The sequence below is a fragment of the Lycium barbarum genome, chromosome 3 (assembly GCF_019175385.1).
Source record: "Lycium barbarum isolate Lr01 chromosome 3, ASM1917538v2, whole genome shotgun sequence".
NCBI classification, from domain to species: Eukaryota; Viridiplantae; Streptophyta; class Magnoliopsida; order Solanales; family Solanaceae; genus Lycium; species Lycium barbarum.
In genome coordinates, this window is record NC_083339.1 from 5,378,437 (window position 1) to 5,396,373 (window position 17,937).

The 17,937-nt window shown below is 34.5% G+C and overlaps 1 protein-coding gene across 8 annotated transcripts; it reads left to right on the forward strand.

The window, feature by feature from the left end:
* Window positions 1-3,144: 3,144 nt before the first annotated feature.
* Window positions 3,145-17,739, forward strand: LOC132630015 (uncharacterized). Of its 8 annotated transcripts, none has more exons than XR_009578459.1 (15): window positions 4,276-4,360; window positions 4,490-4,693; window positions 4,808-4,860; window positions 6,747-7,014; window positions 7,566-7,909; window positions 8,019-8,304; window positions 9,092-9,159; window positions 9,822-10,070; window positions 10,786-10,861; window positions 12,001-12,077; window positions 12,152-12,201; window positions 13,782-13,866; window positions 14,512-14,610; window positions 15,534-15,863; window positions 17,528-17,739. XR_009578459.1 is itself a non-coding variant. In XM_060345504.1 (14 exons), exons 2-14 carry the CDS (start codon window positions 4,528-4,530, stop codon window positions 15,765-15,767), a joined length of 2,055 nt encoding a protein of 684 aa, XP_060201487.1. In that variant the 5' UTR covers window positions 3,145-3,243; window positions 4,490-4,527; the 3' UTR covers window positions 15,768-17,250. The 8 variants fall into 8 exon arrangements, 5 of the variants coding, with proteins under 5 accessions (XP_060201487.1, XP_060201490.1, XP_060201489.1 ...); XR_009578458.1 differs by lacking the exon at window positions 17,528-17,739 and adding an exon at window positions 16,047-17,250; XR_009578457.1 differs by lacking the exon at window positions 17,528-17,739 and adding an exon at window positions 16,105-17,250.
* The last annotated feature ends 198 nt before the right edge of the window (window positions 17,740-17,937 follow it).

Sequence of the window (17,937 nt, forward strand, 5' to 3'; positions counted from 1 at the left end):
GTGGTGGTGTTCCTAAACTTGATTTATTGAGAGTGATTTTAATACTTACTCGAGGACGAGCAAGAGTCTAAGTGTGGGGTGGTGATGTTGGTCTAAAGTTGCATATATTTAGCTATTAGTTGTCTCACATTTTAGTACTTTTAATTGTCTTTTGAGTATTAATTGTAATGAGTTGTTCTTAATATTATATTTTATTTTGTAGGAATAAAACGGTGTGAAGATGAAGAAACTTGGACCAAAATTAGATGCAACGTGTTGAAATTGAGAACAAAATAAATAAAGAAACAAGCAGTTGAATGGAGGGATTACAATAATTTAATCATTGAATACATACAAGGAATGGTGGAATAAATAAATGAAAAGAGCACGAGAATTGAAAAAGTAAGAGAACAACAGTGCATAGTGAAGAACAAAAGAAACAAAGGGAATCACACCTGGCAGCCACCGACCGAAGCAAAAAAATTGAGATTGCAGCAACCATCAGGCGATCCTTCCGCGATGCGGAAGGAAAGAGGGGTTCTGTGCAGCTTCCCGATTAGACTAGAATTTGGATTCCTTATTTATTATTTTTACCCTAGCCTATATATACACGTTTTTATAGCTGAGAACGGTATTCTAGGATTATTCAAGGATTTGTAAGCCACCGTTCTCCTTTTTCTTTTTCTAGGTTATTTTATTTTTCATCTTTTTCAACCCTAGTTTATTCATGGCTTCTTTTGTCTATGATCGAACCATGAGTAGCTAATCTCCTAATTCTAGGGTTGTGGCGAAAGACTTGAAAGTTGATGTGATGACAATTATTATCTATTGATTTTCCATATTGTGGGTTGCTTATTTATTCTTGGTTTTAATTGTTTGATTATCTGGCCAATAGTTAGACACTATCTGTGGTGCGTGGATTGAACTTGAGAAAGGGAATTCACTTACGTAATAAGAATAAATAGAGTTTGTTCGATTTAATCGTTTTGCTACTAAGGATAGAGATATACCCGTTAGCCCTACTTAGTTGAATACGGTGGAATAAAGGCGTTCTTGTTACATCTGATGACCATAGAGATATAGGCATTAAGGTAACATCTACAGGCTTGTGAGTAGTTCGAGAGAATATCATAAAGCATAATCAACCCGTCAACTAGTAACCCCGGAAATAAAATAGGTGGAATTATCTGAAGATCAACTGGATTGTCGAAAGCCATAACCCTAAATCTTTCTCTCATCTGAAAATTCTTACAATCTTTGTCAAGATAGTCCCAGTCACAAAAACACCCATCACAAATTGTTTACTTTTCAGTTTTAGTTTAGTACAACAAACATCTTGATTTTCACTTTCTTGAATAGTTTCATTCGAATTTGAATTAGTTTAACAGTAGAATCTAAGTCTCTGTGGGATCGATATCTGGACTTAACAGTCTATATTACTTGTACGACCACGTATACTTGCGTGTGCGTTTGGGAGCAACACTATGACTAAGTTATAAATTAAGGAGAAAATGTGTAGAAATTAACTAATGTTTAATGGTAAAAATGTGTATGAAGAATTGAAGATATGTGTCAGGTATTTATTAGTTTCGTGTAAACATAAATTTTTACCATATTTGGTTTCATAACTTTTTGTTTTGGAATACTACTTAGGAAGCAAAATTATGATTAGAATTTTATTAAAACAATTAGATTTAATAGGCTTAAACAAAAAAGATAATAATTAGACTAATTTCCTTTAATATCAACTGCGCATCGCGCGGGTAGTATACTAGTCGAGGAAAATAGTACTAACAGACCGAATAATACTACTATGAGGAAAACGTATGTACACACAAAAAGAAATTGATGTACTGAGTACTAATTTAACATTTAAAATAAGAACCCCCTCCCCAACCAATAAGAAAACAAGGACCAAATATGTGGTTTAATACCAACACAAACTGACGTCTAATCTTATTTTGTTTAATTCATGATTGTGATAATCTATCTATACTTTAATAATAATAATAATAATATATAATAAAATACATAATATATAGAATACATATCATATATAATACTCCATATAATAGGAGAAGCAAAACAACCTATTTTTTTACCAGAAATATTCTAAAACTTTGAATGAAACAACTCAAATATTTATATTAATAAATTAAGTTTTTAGAACAACATCACAGTAAGGTATTGCAAATAAATGGCTAACATCTTATTAACTAGAATTAATCCTTACTTTTATAAATATCAATATTGCTATGTGAAATTAAACGCTTCAAAAAACGTGAAATGTTACTTGTAACTTGTTTTCTCTACTTTCCTTATAAAAGTCAAGGGCGGGCACACGTATATCCAAGGGGTGTCATCCGACACCGCTTGGTCGGTAATTTTTTTTTAACTTATATATAGGCATATGCAGAACCAATCAGGGTATAAATAAAATTAAATGAAATGGCAGTACTCGACATAAGGTCTTTGTTAGCTCATTGGTGCATCGCTCACATTTATCCACTGCGATCGTGGCATCGAACCTGGAAACCGAGCTTTTTTAATCTAATCCTTTTTTAGTGTCATTAAATTACCGATGCCAACAAAGTTTTTGAACTGTTGACTCCTTTAAGTGTTTTTTTTTCTATAAGTTGCATTTTTTTAGGAGATCATACATACTACGTGTTACTCTTTCGGTTTTAAGTTGTCTTAATTTTTTTTTCATTCTTCTTCTTTCTAGTTGAAATTTCAAAAAAAAAAAAAAAAAACTAGCCTTTTTAACTGTTGTTTGGTGTCTAATATAGGGGGAAAAATATTTATTAATTTTTCTAATTAGTGAATCCATTATCGTCTATCGTACATTTTAAAAAATGATAATTCATTGAGAAGACTTGTAGTAGTGTACTTGAATTTTTTTCCTGAAATATGATATCATCATAGTGATTTATTCATTTGTTCACTTCTTTAAATTTCGACACTACTTACAAAAAATCCTGCATACATCACTGATAAAAGTCATTTTCCTTATTTTCAAAAAACTTAATTTTTCAAAAAATTGGAAAATATTTTCTAACAGAAAATGAGTCTTTAAATTGATGTAGGAAAAAACAAGGAAAATAAACTAAGGGATTACCTCATTAATTGTGGAATAAGTAGGATGAGATAAAATTAGAACACAGATGAAGCCAATGAGGAAATCAGCACCCATCTTGGTCGGAGAATTAGATCGGACGGTGGCGGGTGAAGATGAAGAAATTTGGACGGCTAAGATCAAGTGAAGTAAGCTTAATGGATGTTGTTTTTGGCTTTGATAGTTGTACTTCGAAGATTTAGTAGCGTGGATCCAATACTTACCCAATGTAATATTTAGTTTAAGGATATTTTATTGTAGTAGTAGACCCTGTATTTTCACTATTTATTTATTTATTTATTTATTTATGCCAGCCATTTTTCTTTCTCATTTTTTAATCTAATAAGTCATGTTGAATTTGTGATTTAGAAGTAAGAAAAAGAAATTCAGTCCCTCTGCATATGTCTTGGGGGATTTTCTCACTTGAAGTGCAATTCTTCAGAGATATTAACTTAGGTGTTAATTAAAGGTATTAATCGGATATTATAATTTAATTTACGCGATATATTTTTAATTCATTACATTCAGAAATGCTAAAATGAATTATATATAGATTTATCCGTTTGTGATTTATGCTTTATGACAATAAGATTTGGCCGCATTTTTAGAGTTTGTACAATCTAAAATTCTAAATGAGCTTAATATTTTTTACTAGCTTTATTTCACCAAAGTTTCAAACTAGGCTTGCTGAATCATTTTAATTAGTATGTTAAAAAAGACAAGAAATGATACACAAATCTCGATTGTCTTTCTCTTTAGGCTAGAGGAAAAAGATTAATATATTAGTTTGGTCATCAAATAATAAACAACATCATACACATGAATTTAATTGTTTATCGTCTTTTTCAAGCTCTTCTTTATTTCTCTTTCACTACATATGATTTGTCAAATGAAATTTGAATAAAATTACACTAAACTTTAAACACATAATTAGATCAATGAACTTTGAATTAAATTAGGAATAAAATATATTTTAAAATTAATATTAACATACAAGATCACATTTAATACTGTTATCTCATATAGATGTAAAATTCTAGAAAAAGAAAAGGTGTGAATCTTTATATATCAAAGGTTATTTTGAGGGAGGAGAGTGTAGTTCATAATTCTTGTAGGATGTATGTGTACTGTCTTAAACTAGAGAGGGACGTCAGTGCAATCGACCCATTTTTCCTTTAATTTTTTTTTTTTTTTTTTTTTTTTTTTTTTTAAATTCCTCTAGACAGTTTATCTTCATTCAACTGTCACTCTTTTCAGCTATGTCGGGTAACCAAAGAAACTTAGTAAAGTTTACACATTTTTGCATCAATTTTTAGTTGTGTTGGTACCATTAATTTGTTTGTTTGTTTATTTATTCTTTCTATCTTTTTTTTTTTTTTTTTTTTTTTTGTGCAGCCTGTAGTTCCAAATTGATTCAAAGTAAACAAGAAAGGATGAGTCAGGTTCTAAATTTCTTCTTAGGATACTCTTTACCAAGAAAATTAGATTGTCACATTGGTTTTTCAAAGTTTCAAGATTTGCCACAAATTAGACCAGTTTTGTCTTATGGGAAGTCTTCTGCAGTACAAAAATGTAAAAAGATTCAATTTTTACTGAAAGGTTAGTACTAAACTTGCTGTCCCCAAGTGATGAGAACAAAAAAAGAAAGTCTAAAATCTTGTTATCCTGTTATAAATGTTGTTGTCAATTTGTGTTTTTTTTTTTTTTTTTCAGCTTTGAATTTGGAGCTGGATGATCATGCTGATTTGCATTCATTTCAAGACGAGGTAATTTCAGCTATGTTGCTCAGACTCTTCAAAAATATGTCATGGTGTGTGTCTGATCCTCCAATTGCTATGCATTTTTGGAGGATGCAGTGCACCACTGTTGTATCAGTATTTTTGAAGGGTCCGAGCAACATAGAATTTGAGTACTCGACTTCAATTCGTATCTAAGTTAATAGATACATACCCCAATTGGTCCATTACCTACTAAATGATGTTTTATGCTAACATGGAATCTGCTGCTAACTGTTGTTTCTGAAGCCCCAAGAGTCAAAGAATGTACCTTATACAATGAACATACATATAATGCACTTATTTTCTCGCTACCCATAAATCTGAATTAGCCTCTTAGTTTTATCTCTCTTCCCTATTTTTGTGCTTCAGCTTTGATTATTTTATTTCTATACTTCTATGCATCATATTCAATTGAATGAGATGACATTTCTCCTCTTGATATAAACCAATGAAAGTATTGACTTTCATGAATGAGGTATAGGCAGATCTTCGTATTTAGTGATGCAATACGTATTTGCTATTGTTAAAGAATCTGAAATTAGAATCAAGCCTATTGTAAATTGTGCAGTTGTGGTTTAATCATTAGTAAGTGCCTTAGTATCTCCTAACCAATCATTGTGGAATAACATATATAAAAAATTTGTTTGCTTAAATTATCACTCAAATCCTCATTGGAAGGTCTTCCATTTTGTTAAGGAGAAATTGTCAGTAAGTGAATCTGTCCCCTGACTTTAGGTTGCATTTTAGATGCTTACATCTATTATTTTACGTATGTTAAAAAGAGTTAAAGTCTTTGGATAATTTGGTTTTACTATAGTACTGGGATAGTTATGGTTGTTTATCCGGTAGTATTATTATGTCACTTCGATTCAGCAGTCGCAAGGTTGTGGTTCAACGGCCAAGGTACTGCACTGCACGTCACGAGTTTGATACCTAGCTGTCGAACCAAGTCGGGTACTGAAGTGGAGAAGGGTAGAGAGGTGGGCCTATTACGCACCGGCTTCGAAGCTAAAAAACAATGAATTTCTCGGTGATTAAAAAAGTCATTTTTGTATGTCATATGCTGTAATTTTCTACAGTGATTGAAGTTAATTCAGCAAAAAAACTAGGAAAGTATTGATGTATCAAAGTGCTCCTATCTACCACTTTACACGATAAACTTTTGAATGAGCATGGAGATCAAGCAGTTAGTTTGTCTTGATATTATTTTAGTTGTCGTATGTGCATAAAACTATTTGTTTGCTGGACTGGAATTCAACGTGTTTTTAACTGGCCTGTCATTTCTGGTCAAATACTTCTGCATCCTAGAGAGGAAAATGTGTTACTGAACATTGGACTGAAAAACCAGTCTTCTTAGTTTGTCATTGGAACCTGGTAAAGGCTTTTTAAAGGGAAGCTTATTAGAGATTTTGACCGCCAAAAAATTGAAAAAGACACCTCTGACGAAAGAGAATACCTTATTGTGTGTTGTTTAATGGGTAGGTGAAGTGTTACATGCATGTTTGCTTTGATTGCTTATGTGATCATTAACTGAAAAAGCTTAATCTTTCCTTACCAGTTTTACCAGCTTCAGAACGTGACGCATCTAGCATATCTAAGGAAGATGAATCTTTGAAACTTCAAAATTGATTTTGAGCAATTGAAACTTAGGAAGTAAATCTGTATATGATGCTCTTTCTGAAAGTCAGTTAGACTTGAAATTGAGTAGGATTTGATCTGATAGCTTAAATTGTACCAGGTTGTTTGAAAAACTGATTAGGAATGTATAGAGTATAAGAAACACATAAAAGATAACGTGACAATATTTATTGTTTTTTCCTGTGCCATTCAGTCTGCTGTCTTTTCTTCTTACCGAGACAAGAATCCACTTTTAGGCTGAAGCTGGTGATGGGAGAGATCCAGTTATTTTACCTCACGTGCGAACCCTTAGAAACTTTCCACTGGAGGAGCTAATTGGAAAAGTTGTCTTGGTCAGATTGGATTTGACCATCTTGCTAAGGGAGAAGAAGCAACAACAGTCTCCAGCAGCTCGTGTAATTTCAACCATCAAGTATCTACACAAAGCTGGGGCAAAATTAATTCTAACAAGTAGCTGGAGTCGGAGAGCTGATTCACAGCTTCTCAAATTGGAACGTGTTGCAGGTTTGCAAAGTTCTTACTTTTCCCTTATTGTTCATGCTGCTTCTCCCCATCTGAGAACTTAGACTTAGCTTCCCAGAGTAGAGAAAATGACAAAAATGGTCCCTTATGCTTGAGGGTTGGTTCAAAATAGTCCCTTAAGTATGCACTGAACAGTTTTGGTCCTTTAAGATTGTCAAAAAGCTGCACCAGACTCTAGAAATAAATAAAAAATAACAAAAATTGTACCTCTAAATGTGAGTTCATGCTAATTTATTTATTCTATCATAGTTCCCGTCTAATCTAACAGAGTTCGGTAAATGTTTGACAGACACTAGAAGTGTTAACTTTTGACAAGCTTAAAAAAGGACCAAAATTGTTCAGGGAATACTTAAAGGACTATTTTGGACCTATTCTCAAACATAAGGGACCTTTTTGTCATTTTCTCTCCCAGTATTCTAGGCAATAATGAAGGGACCTGTGCTGATACACTTATTCGCAATGAACTGTTCATTTTATGTTCACAAAACATGTTTTAAATCGAGTTCAATTGATCTGGATAATGTGTTCTTCAGAATTTCTGTCTTCGGAACTTGAACTAAAAGTCATACCAGTGGAGCTTGGTTCTGGATTTGAGCAGTCTCAGATGGAAGACAGACATAAATTAGACATCCTTCTGCTTGAGAACCTTTCTCGGTTTAAGCAGGAGCAAGCCAATTGTTCAGAGTTTGCACGACGCCTATCATCTGGGGTGGATATCTTTGTTAATGATGCATTTTTCCAATCACATAAGATTCTTGCATCAAATGTTGGTATTACCAGCTTCTGCTATGCCTCCATTGCGGGATTTCACTTTGATGATGGAATGTCTCAACTGAAGAAGATAATCGAGATGAACAAGAGGCCCTATTACGCAATAGTATGCATCCAAGATTCTTTTTCTTAAGATTTTTCAGGTTCTTGCTTCAAATGAGAAAAGGTCTTTTTGTCACATATTATTGCAAGTGATAATTTGAGATGCAATGCAGATTGGTGGAGCTAATCTCGCTGGGAAAGCATCAGCCTTGCAATTTTTGGCATCTAAATGTGACGGTTTAGTGTTTGTTGGAGATGCTGCATTTCAAATAATGCATGCTTTTGGATTACCTGTTCCTATGAAATTCGTGGAACGAGAATCATTAGAGGCAGCCAATATGCTAGTTGAGGCTGCAAAGGCGAGAGGAGTGCAAATCATATTACCAAAAGACTTTTGGTGCCTACATGATTATTATCCACTAGAGATGAAGATTTTTCCTGCTAATCATATCATGGATGGTAAAGTTGAATCTCTTATCTTCAACCTAGCCCCAAGGTCTGCACTGTTTCATATGCTAGATTAAGGACCAAATGGACAAGAGATTGCTAAACAATTTTAAAAAGTGAAAATATATAAACGAACTTCATTTGTTGGCTATTAGACCGTCTTAAGTTCTATTTGCTCCGTCATATAGCCAGGGTTAGCCACCAAATGTGAAAGTCTCTGATTTTGGATCTAGCAACTGAACATTCTGAAGCATTTTGAACCATGCCATTTTCCGTGCTCTCTTTTTATCATCTTCTCGGAAATGAGACTAGCAATCAATACTAAAAAAGAACTGGAATTAGGACGGACAAATTTTGTAGCTAATAGAAAAATCCTTCACTAATCCTATTTAACAACGTATTATCAACAAATTATAACGGATTATCAACAAATTATGTAGCTACAAGCAATTTAGCGACGAATTAATGACGAAGTTCGTAGCGAATTTCAGTTTTTTTTTTTAATGAATCACCTGAAAATAAGCTTATCGGAAAAAAAAAACGCTTCTCAGTTCTGTTAGGTGGTGGTTTTCTACCCAACATAGCTATCGCTCATCATTGCAATTAAAATATTGCATCGTTTACCATTGGTGAATGATAAATTATGATCCCTCTCTGACAGAATTGGTCTTTATTTAGGAAACTTCATTCCTGTAAGCTCCTACTTTCGTTTCTGAAAGTTTGAGAACATGTCTTTCTAGTATTTACCATTGGATGATAGTTTTTGAGATATTTATGGCTTTCAAATGTGCTTCCTTAGGATGGAAACCTGTTGATGTTGGACCCACCACATTGGAGGAAATGCTTCCCATGCTTTCAAGATGCAAGGTAATCTCTGAAGTTCCTTCTGCTGAATGCCTAGAAGTAAAATTACTTGCTCAATTTTGAGGTCACCATTTGGTGTTCGTTGACTAGTTCCATGGGAGTTCATAGGATATCTCTTGTGCATGATTGCAATTGTAGGTTTGACCTTTGATTTGCATCTATGAAAATGATGTCAAAACTAATTAAGTAACCGCTTCGGCAGTAGTACTTTTGTGCCGCAAGTATAATATGCTATATTTTCCTTTTCTTTAGGGTTTATTTATTGCGCTATTCTTTCCCTTTTTTCGCCTTATCAAGCCTTCTTTTCCTACAAATATCTTTGTGGGTGGTGCTGGAGTTACCATGTTAACAGAACAGTTTAGATGTCCTATTGCTATTCTAGGATTTTTGTCCTTTCATATTCTTGCTCCAGATGCTGAAGTTAAAAGATAATTTGTAGCTTAGATATCGGTAGAAGGTATTAATCTTCTTTTCCTACAAATACTTGTGCCAGTAACATAGGAAAGACTAAATCCTTTTATTTGAAATTTGCCTGCTTAGTACTTCTCCACGTGCATTTATTGCAAAATTTCTCTTGCTCACTGAGATGATGATTTTATGTTTGTACAATCCGTTGTGTGGAAATAAAAATATGCTCAGGGAAGTATGCTTTCGTTGTTTTTCAGAAAATTTTATGGATTGGAGCTGTAAAGTTCAGCTCATCAAATCAAGAATCTGCTGGAGCATCCAAATTGGCTGCAATGCTTCATAATCTTAGTCAAAAAAACTGTGATCTTATTGTGGTTGGCAAACAGGCATGTGAGACATTTGTTGGGAAATCAAGCTATGTAACAGCTGATACGATTGAAAACGCTTCCATTGTCTGGGAGTTTCTGAAAGGGAGAAAGCTTCATGGGCTCTTGGCACTAGATAGAGTATGCCTTTTCTAAATCAACATGCTGTGTTAAAGAAACTTTAAAAACCTGAAACACATCTGTTAACAACCATCCTGCTTGTCTTGGATAAATCAGAGGCGGAGCTAGGATTTGAAGTTTATTGGTCTGGGATTCTAATCCTTTTAAGTTAATGAGTTCTAAATTAATAATTTATACATGTTCAATGAATTTTTTTTAAGGCAAATAGAGGGTTCGGAACAAAGCTGCTAGTTTAAGCCGAACACGTAACCTGTATTCTAGCTCCGCCCTCCACGGAATGGCATTGATAGAGAAAAGGAGGTAGATACACGGATAAGGACAAAGATTTCATTCAATAGGAAATGAAACAAGAATAAGCAAGCTCATCAAAAGCCCCTCTCATTACTCGCCACATGTTATGTACTGAAAAATTCCGACTATTCTTTTGAGAAGTGGAACTGGGGCTGCAGTACCATACATGTGTAGAAATATTTACTAGAGTAGAGTATTAATGCAAGGCGTCAGAGCTTTAATTCCACATGAAGGAAGTAGGCCTACTTGTCGCCCACCTCGACTCCTTTCCTTGCATGTTTTTTTTTTTTTTTTTTTTTTAACATTTCCTGGCTTCTAAATACTTTATTACTCAATTGAAGTGCTATTAATCGTCCACATGGGTATGCTTTCCAATAGATGTGTATTAGCCTGAGAAATAATTGAGTGCTTGGCGTTTGTGCAGGCATACCCATTTGAGTTGAATTGGAATGCTATATATGCTAATACGACCCAACCTCTTGTTGTTGACGTAGGAAGTGGTAAATCTCTCTTTTCCTTGATTCAATTTTTCTATAAATCTACCATATTAGTTGGGTTTGAATGTGTGTAGTCATTTGATTATGCAAGTAACAACTCCATATTTACAATGACACGTGAAAATTTTCCTGAGGGAGTTTGTGTGGAGGGGCTCTAATCATATTTTGTGAGCAATGAATCCACTTGTTCCCCCATACACTGGTTGTATCCCTTTAATAATACCGTTAAAGAGTTCTTACTCTTGAAGGAAGTTTAGAGCCCCTAGTTTCTCTGTTTTATATATCTGCAAATCAGCTTTAGACTTAGTTATCCCCAGCAATGTTTGTGCTAGACTTTCGACAATAAGAACAACTATACTTCAATCTCAAGCTATTTTGGGGGTTGGCTATATAAATCCTCAATGCTCATTTCACTCCATTTGTACCTGTTTCTTTCCACTACTCAATAATTTAGGGTGCTCTATTCGTAGAAGTTTGATATTTTCCATTGACATACAAATCTTTAAACATTCTAAAAAAGACTCTTTAACAAACATTGCAAATAATGTAAGCTTAATAATATGGCTAAGCGTTAATCCTAACTAGTTGGTTATTTTGCCTGTATGTATCTTTTTTCTTTATTTTATTTTTTGTAATCTTGTGATTTCAAGAAATTGTAGGTCTTTTGAGACAACCTTTTTCTGTATGATTTTTAGGTCTAGTTTGTTCCTTTTTAACACCTTCAGTCATCGTAGTTTCACAACTACGAGTTGGTGAATTTGGAGATCTACGTATGACAGGACCGAACTATCTCAAACGATCTTTTTTCATATTAATCCTCTATACTTGCACTTTATGTCAGATGTAATCATTTCAGATCTTGTATGACCGTGCTCATCTTAAATTTGCATTTCTACAACACTCATCTTGCAAATATATTGGGCCTTAGAAGCCCAATTTTCTCTGGTATAACATTGCTGGTCTTACAACCATTTCGTAGAACTTTCATTTCATTTCGTGCCATCTTATGTTAATAAGATAAACTTTTAGTTTTATTTTTCCATTTCCTTAGCTTTAGTGCTAACATATCAAAATCCGCATTGTTGTACAGCATTTAACACAATGAGTTCTTGGTTCTCATAGTAGAAATCATAAAATTACAGGCAATGGCTTATTTCTGTTCAGAATGGCAAAGATGAGGAGGGATTGGAACCTTCTTGGGATGGAGTTAAATGAAAAGGTTTAGTCTTATGCAGAGAGTTTCTTCTGCTTTCTGTTCTAAGCTTAATAATTTCTGCTTTGCCTTGTTGCCAGTTGGTGAGCCGTTGTCTTGATCACGTTTCTCAATCTGGCATGTCAAATAGGTATGTGTTATCCTCCCAATGTAATTTCTCTATAAGATATACACATGTTAGAATTTTCTCAAGGGGCTGAAATTTGTGTTACAAATTGTTCCCAGTATAAGGCAACTGTTGTAAGTACATGACGGACTGTTTTAAGTTGTCAATGTGTTCCAAATATATATAGCCTCATTGACAACTTAAAACAGTTAAGCGCTTCTCCTTGCTTCATACCACCTCAATTAATTGGCAATAAGTATGTGCACTATAAAGACCACAAATAACTTTGAGTTATTACAGTAGAACATCTTATCATGACTTATAAGGATATAAACAAGAGACAGGTGTGATTTGGAGGGATATATTTGCTGATTTCAGGTTTAAAATGCATGCTACTTATCATAAGGTGCTGCATAAACATTTTTTGAAATTGTTATGTTTCTAAATGAAGTGCCGTTCTTCATTATTTTCAGCTAGCTGTTGTGTCTAAACTCTAAGTTAGCGACCAATATGCCTTATTTCTTTTAAATTCTAATTGCTTTAGAATGAATTCACACTTCATTTTATAGTAATGTTATCATTATTCCTACATTCTTTATATAACTGTGTTACATATTCGAAAAAATTTATTTTGTGCCTCGCACAACTAACAATAGATGTCTCAGACTTCTTTTTATCTTACGAGTTAGAGGACCCAAAAATGTAAGATTTGGGTCCACCAACCTCTGAGACAAAAAGAAGCCTCACAAAACTAGTGTCAGTTGTGTGAGGCACAAAATAAAGTTTTTCTACATATTCTCATACAAATGCATGTAGTGACTGCTTTCTTTCAAAGTGAAAAAAATTACTTATATTTAAAGTTACATTTTTTGGGGATCATACAACGGTGTTGGTTTCATAGCATCATAGGATTAGGAAAACCTGGCAACCTGTTATATCTTGTACTCTTTCATTGCTTTTATACTTTGCGCTCTTTCTCATTGTTGAACATTGAGCTTTAACATCTTCTACCCTATTATCATCGAGCAGCACTTTCTAGACTATGATTTAAGATTTAAGTCTACCAGAAATTTTCGCACATTATAGTTTGAGGTCGAATGAACAAACGAGGAAAAGAAAAGCCACTGTGATCGTCTTGTAAATGTATAAGGTGCATGCATGAACCTAATGATTAATTCCATGAGTACTTGTAGTCTTATATATAATCCTCTCAAGCATAATCAACCGGGAGAAACTTCCTTGTGGCTTCCTCATTCAATAATAGCTTCTGGCCAATACTGGACTCAAAAAGTTCAGCTGATAGGAATAAGCAGTACCTTTCCCATCCCCATATGCCACCTACAAATATCAGTGATAAACTAATGCGGCAGACTAAGTAAGAGGCCAAACAGGTATATTAGTGGAAAACAGAAAGGGAGAATATGTAATAAATAATAACGAAATATGAATTCAGGTCCACTAATCTCCTAAAATATGCTGTTGAAAAATGTCAAAGTATCTGCCTTAAAAGTGTGTGCACTAACCATAGTACTTTCATTATAGCAGAAGATAGTCCTCTATTTTGTTCTGATTTTTTGTTTTCTTCTTTCATGTTTTGTTTTTAGATACTTCATAGCAACAAATGCCACATCAACATTTCGCTCCATTGTTTCCAGTTACCCTGGTGATCTGGTTCTTGTGTCAATTCAGGTAGGTGGCGTTTGTTGCTTCTTTTGAATCGAGTCTAAGATACATATTAAAATGCCATGGTCAAGGCTGGCCATGTAAACACCATAAGGGTTCTGCATGTTAAACAAATAAGAACAAGAGACGACAAATCTAGTAAACCACTAAAATGATATTTTTACTACCCCTTTGTTCTAATAATCATGTGCAAAAAAAGATTAAAAATATTTATTAATCATTTGGAACATCAAAAGTAAAAAAATTTGCTAGTGGGTGGAATGGATATCCCAAAATACTTGACATATTAAAGGCTTATCATATTCCATTTGACGTTCAAATGGTTTTACGAATTCAAAATTTAATAGAATGAATTTTGATGTCATGTTTCAACGATAATAATAATTCTTGGATGACTTGATTTAATAAATTCAAATTGGTTTTTGATCCCCTCAAACCCCTCACTAGTCGGGAGGACTCCGTGCACTGGGTAAGTCCTTTTCCCTCGTGCCACTCAGGCTTTGTCATATAAACTGGGATGCAGCTCGTAGTCCATGCGATTATGAAAACTGGGTTATTTTACTATTCTTTTCTCCTTTGGTGATACGTCAAAAATGGAAACGAGAAAATTAAATTTGTTGAGCACTAAAGTAACCTTCCTTGCAAGTGCAGTGTCCAAATCCAGATTTCAATAGAACAGAACACCGATGGAGGATGGTGCAGAGATCATTAGTTGAAGCAATAGCGGACTTGCTGGCTTCTGATGGGAAGGTATAATTAATGAAGCTCTGTGGTCCTATGCGTCTCTGATATGCAATTTAGTCTCTTATTGAATTGTGATTAACTGTTTGATTAAATGAGCAACAAACAGTTGACATAATTCAAGTAGTAACAAAGGAAAATGCGTTCCACGGAATATATTTTCCTGGAAAATAAGTGGTTTGTTACTTATTTCGTGTGTTTGGTATGTAAGCAGAAAATATTATCTCAAAAACATTTGTATATAATCTACACAAACACTATGGGAGGTTGGGGTAGGCAGTAACAGTGTGGGGATGGGGGTAGGGTGAGATGTGTTGGAGGGTGGGGAAGAGACAATCAATGTGGAATGACAATTGTGAAACTCGTTTTTCCTACTTTCCTCATTTTTAAGAAACTTGTTTTCCTGGGGAAAATGTTTCCAAAGTTTTTGACCAACCAAACATGGGAAAATTGGAAAGCATTTTCTGGAAAATGTTTTCCTCTATAACAAACACACCCTCAATCAATGTGGGACGCTCTTAACACTCTCGCCGCCTGCACGCTCAGGACTAGATGTCTGAAGACAATGATGAGTTCGGCTTAGGTACCATGTTAAGTAATTGGACCTTAGGTCTAACTCAACCTCAGAAGTTAGCTCATGAAGGTGAGAACTTGTTAGAATATCAAGAGAATGTGCCTAAATTCATACATTTCTAGATTCATTATACTTGAATAAAGAAAATCTTGAAGGGTGGTGCAATCAACCAATAAAGACTTCCCGGGTTCACCTTTTTTTCTTGTTTCGTCCTTCAGTGGTTTGTTCTAAGGTGAAAACATTCATATTCTTCATCAGATGCCCAAGATGTGGCTTGCGCTAATATGTTTTGCGTGAGACAGAACAAAATTGTTTCATGAGCTAAGAGTTCTAATTCAGAGCTGTTCTCTAAGCACAGGTATTTCTCCAATCTGATGTAAAACAAGTTGCCGTGAGAATGAAAGAAGAATTTATGAAATATGGAAAGGGCAAGCTCACAGTAGTGCATGATTTGGAAGATAACACCAGGACTCAAGATGGGTGGTTGAAGGAAAATCCCTTTGGTATTCGATCAGATTGGGAGCAACATGTTATAGACCGTGGAGCTCCTATGTACAGATTACTGCTATTGAAATCTTCGCCTTCTGGGTGAGGTAGTTGCAATAAGGTGGATTATTCACGAACAAAATCATCCTTAAAATGAAATCTACGGACACTCTTGTTCAGTGGCTATTCTTCTCTCTCCGAGGTAAATTTCATGCTAAATTTTTCAAATTTGGTATATTATCCCTCTGAAACAAATTTTACTTGTGCAATTAAACTGTAGCTATTAAGTCGTTAATTCTTTTCCTTGCTGCCTTAAATGCGTTGTTCAGCCAAGAAGTATTATCTCTGAATTCTATCTTTGATTTTCTCATATTCCATCTTGCAGTTTATCGATCACAATATTTATTTTCTTAATTGACATCTCTTATATCATGCAATTTAAGCTACAATTGGCTATATGGAGATATAATGGGGAGGAAAATGCCCTATGGAAGGAAGTGATCATGACTAAATTTGGTGAACTTAGCCCTTGGTGTACAGAAACAGTCACGAACCCTTCGGGATTGGAGTATGGAGAACTATCAGGGATCTATGGCCATTGACGGAAGCAAGTCTGAAATTTAAGGTGGGTAATGGGGACAAGATTAAATTCTGGAAAGATGGATGGATTGACCAAACTCCTCTATTGGAATCATTCCCAGATCTGTTCATTATTTGTAATAATCCTGATGCAAGAGTGTGTGAATGTTGGACACCCCAGGGGTGGGATCTTTCTTTTAGAAGATTGCAAAATAATTGGGAAGTGGAGAGGGTGGCATCATTACTAGAAAAGCTAGGAGGCTCCAGCGGTATCACAACAGAACCTGACAGGATTATATGGAAGCATAGCAAGGATGGTTGTTTCACAGTTAACAGTGCATACAAGATAGAGATGCAAGGTGTAGTTGGAAGGCCACAATAACAATGGAATTCCATCCGGAAAACCTTGGTACCCACCAAGGTGAAATGTTTCACATGGTTAGTGGTAAAGAGAGCCTGTCTCACTCAAGAAGTTTTACAAAAGAAAGGGATGCAGTTAGTGCCCTGATGTTTTCTCTGCAAAAAAACAGGGGAAACTAACAAACATCTGTTTCTTCATTGTGAGTTCACTGCCCATCTTTGGGAAATCTTAGACAATCTAATGCTAGATGGATCATAACAAAGCACACCGCAGATCTGTTCAGTTGCTGTATTAGAAGGGGAGGGGGCAAAAGTCAGAAAAGGTGGTGGAGGATAATACCAGCCTGCATATGGTGGACTGTGTGGAGAGAAAGAATTGGAGATGTTTTGAAGATAGATCCAATTCTATTCAAAAAGTTAAATGGAATTGTATTGTATCTTTACTTTTTTGGTGTAAACAAATTTGTATAGAGGAAACAGATCAGATTGTAGGTCTACTAGGTTTTCAGTAAGTCTTTTTCCTTTCTTCTGGTTAGTCACTTTTTGGAGGTGGCCAGCATACCCTTAATGCTGAGGAATACAACTTAACCAGTTCCGAAAAAAAAAAAAAAAAAAAAAAAAAAAGGGAGCTACAATTGTTGAAAACACAATTTGTCTTTCAGAATGTGTAGTTTTCTTGTGCTTTTAGTTGTCCAAAAATAACCTGTGAAGTCAAGATAAGGTACTTAAGTAAGGATTGAAACATAATCTTATGTGCTTTTAATTTTCATTGGATATATGGATGAAGATGTCTATATCTGTGTTTGTAGAAGAATATCGCTTGGACCTCCTATCTGTTGTTGGTAGTTGGCATTTTGCTTATCCTTGAGTCATTCTGTTCAAATAAAGTCTAAAAAAAAGTTACTCTTAAGCTAATTTTAATGGCAGGCTTTCCTCAGTATATGGCATGACATGTGAGTAGGCCAGAGGCGGATCCAAAATTTAAAGTTTATGGATTCCTACAACGACCTCAGGTAAACTTTTTCGAATTGAAGTCAAAGTTAAGTAAAATTCTTTTTTAATACCTAAATACTTGAAAATTGATTCATATTAGATTCTCAAATTAAAAGAATAACTAAAAATTCAAAATGTGTTGCATTATCTCTTCTTCTTTTTTTTTTTTTTTTTTTTTGGGTTTCAAGGAAGTGTAGAATGAATCAATAGGAACGTTGGTTTTGGAAAGGAGTGTGGAAGAGAAAAATATATTCCTAAATGCAATAGTGTAATTTTGACCTTCCAATTAGAAAATGTGTTGCACTATCTTTCTTTCTTTTTTTCTTTTTTCAGCCTGGTGTCCA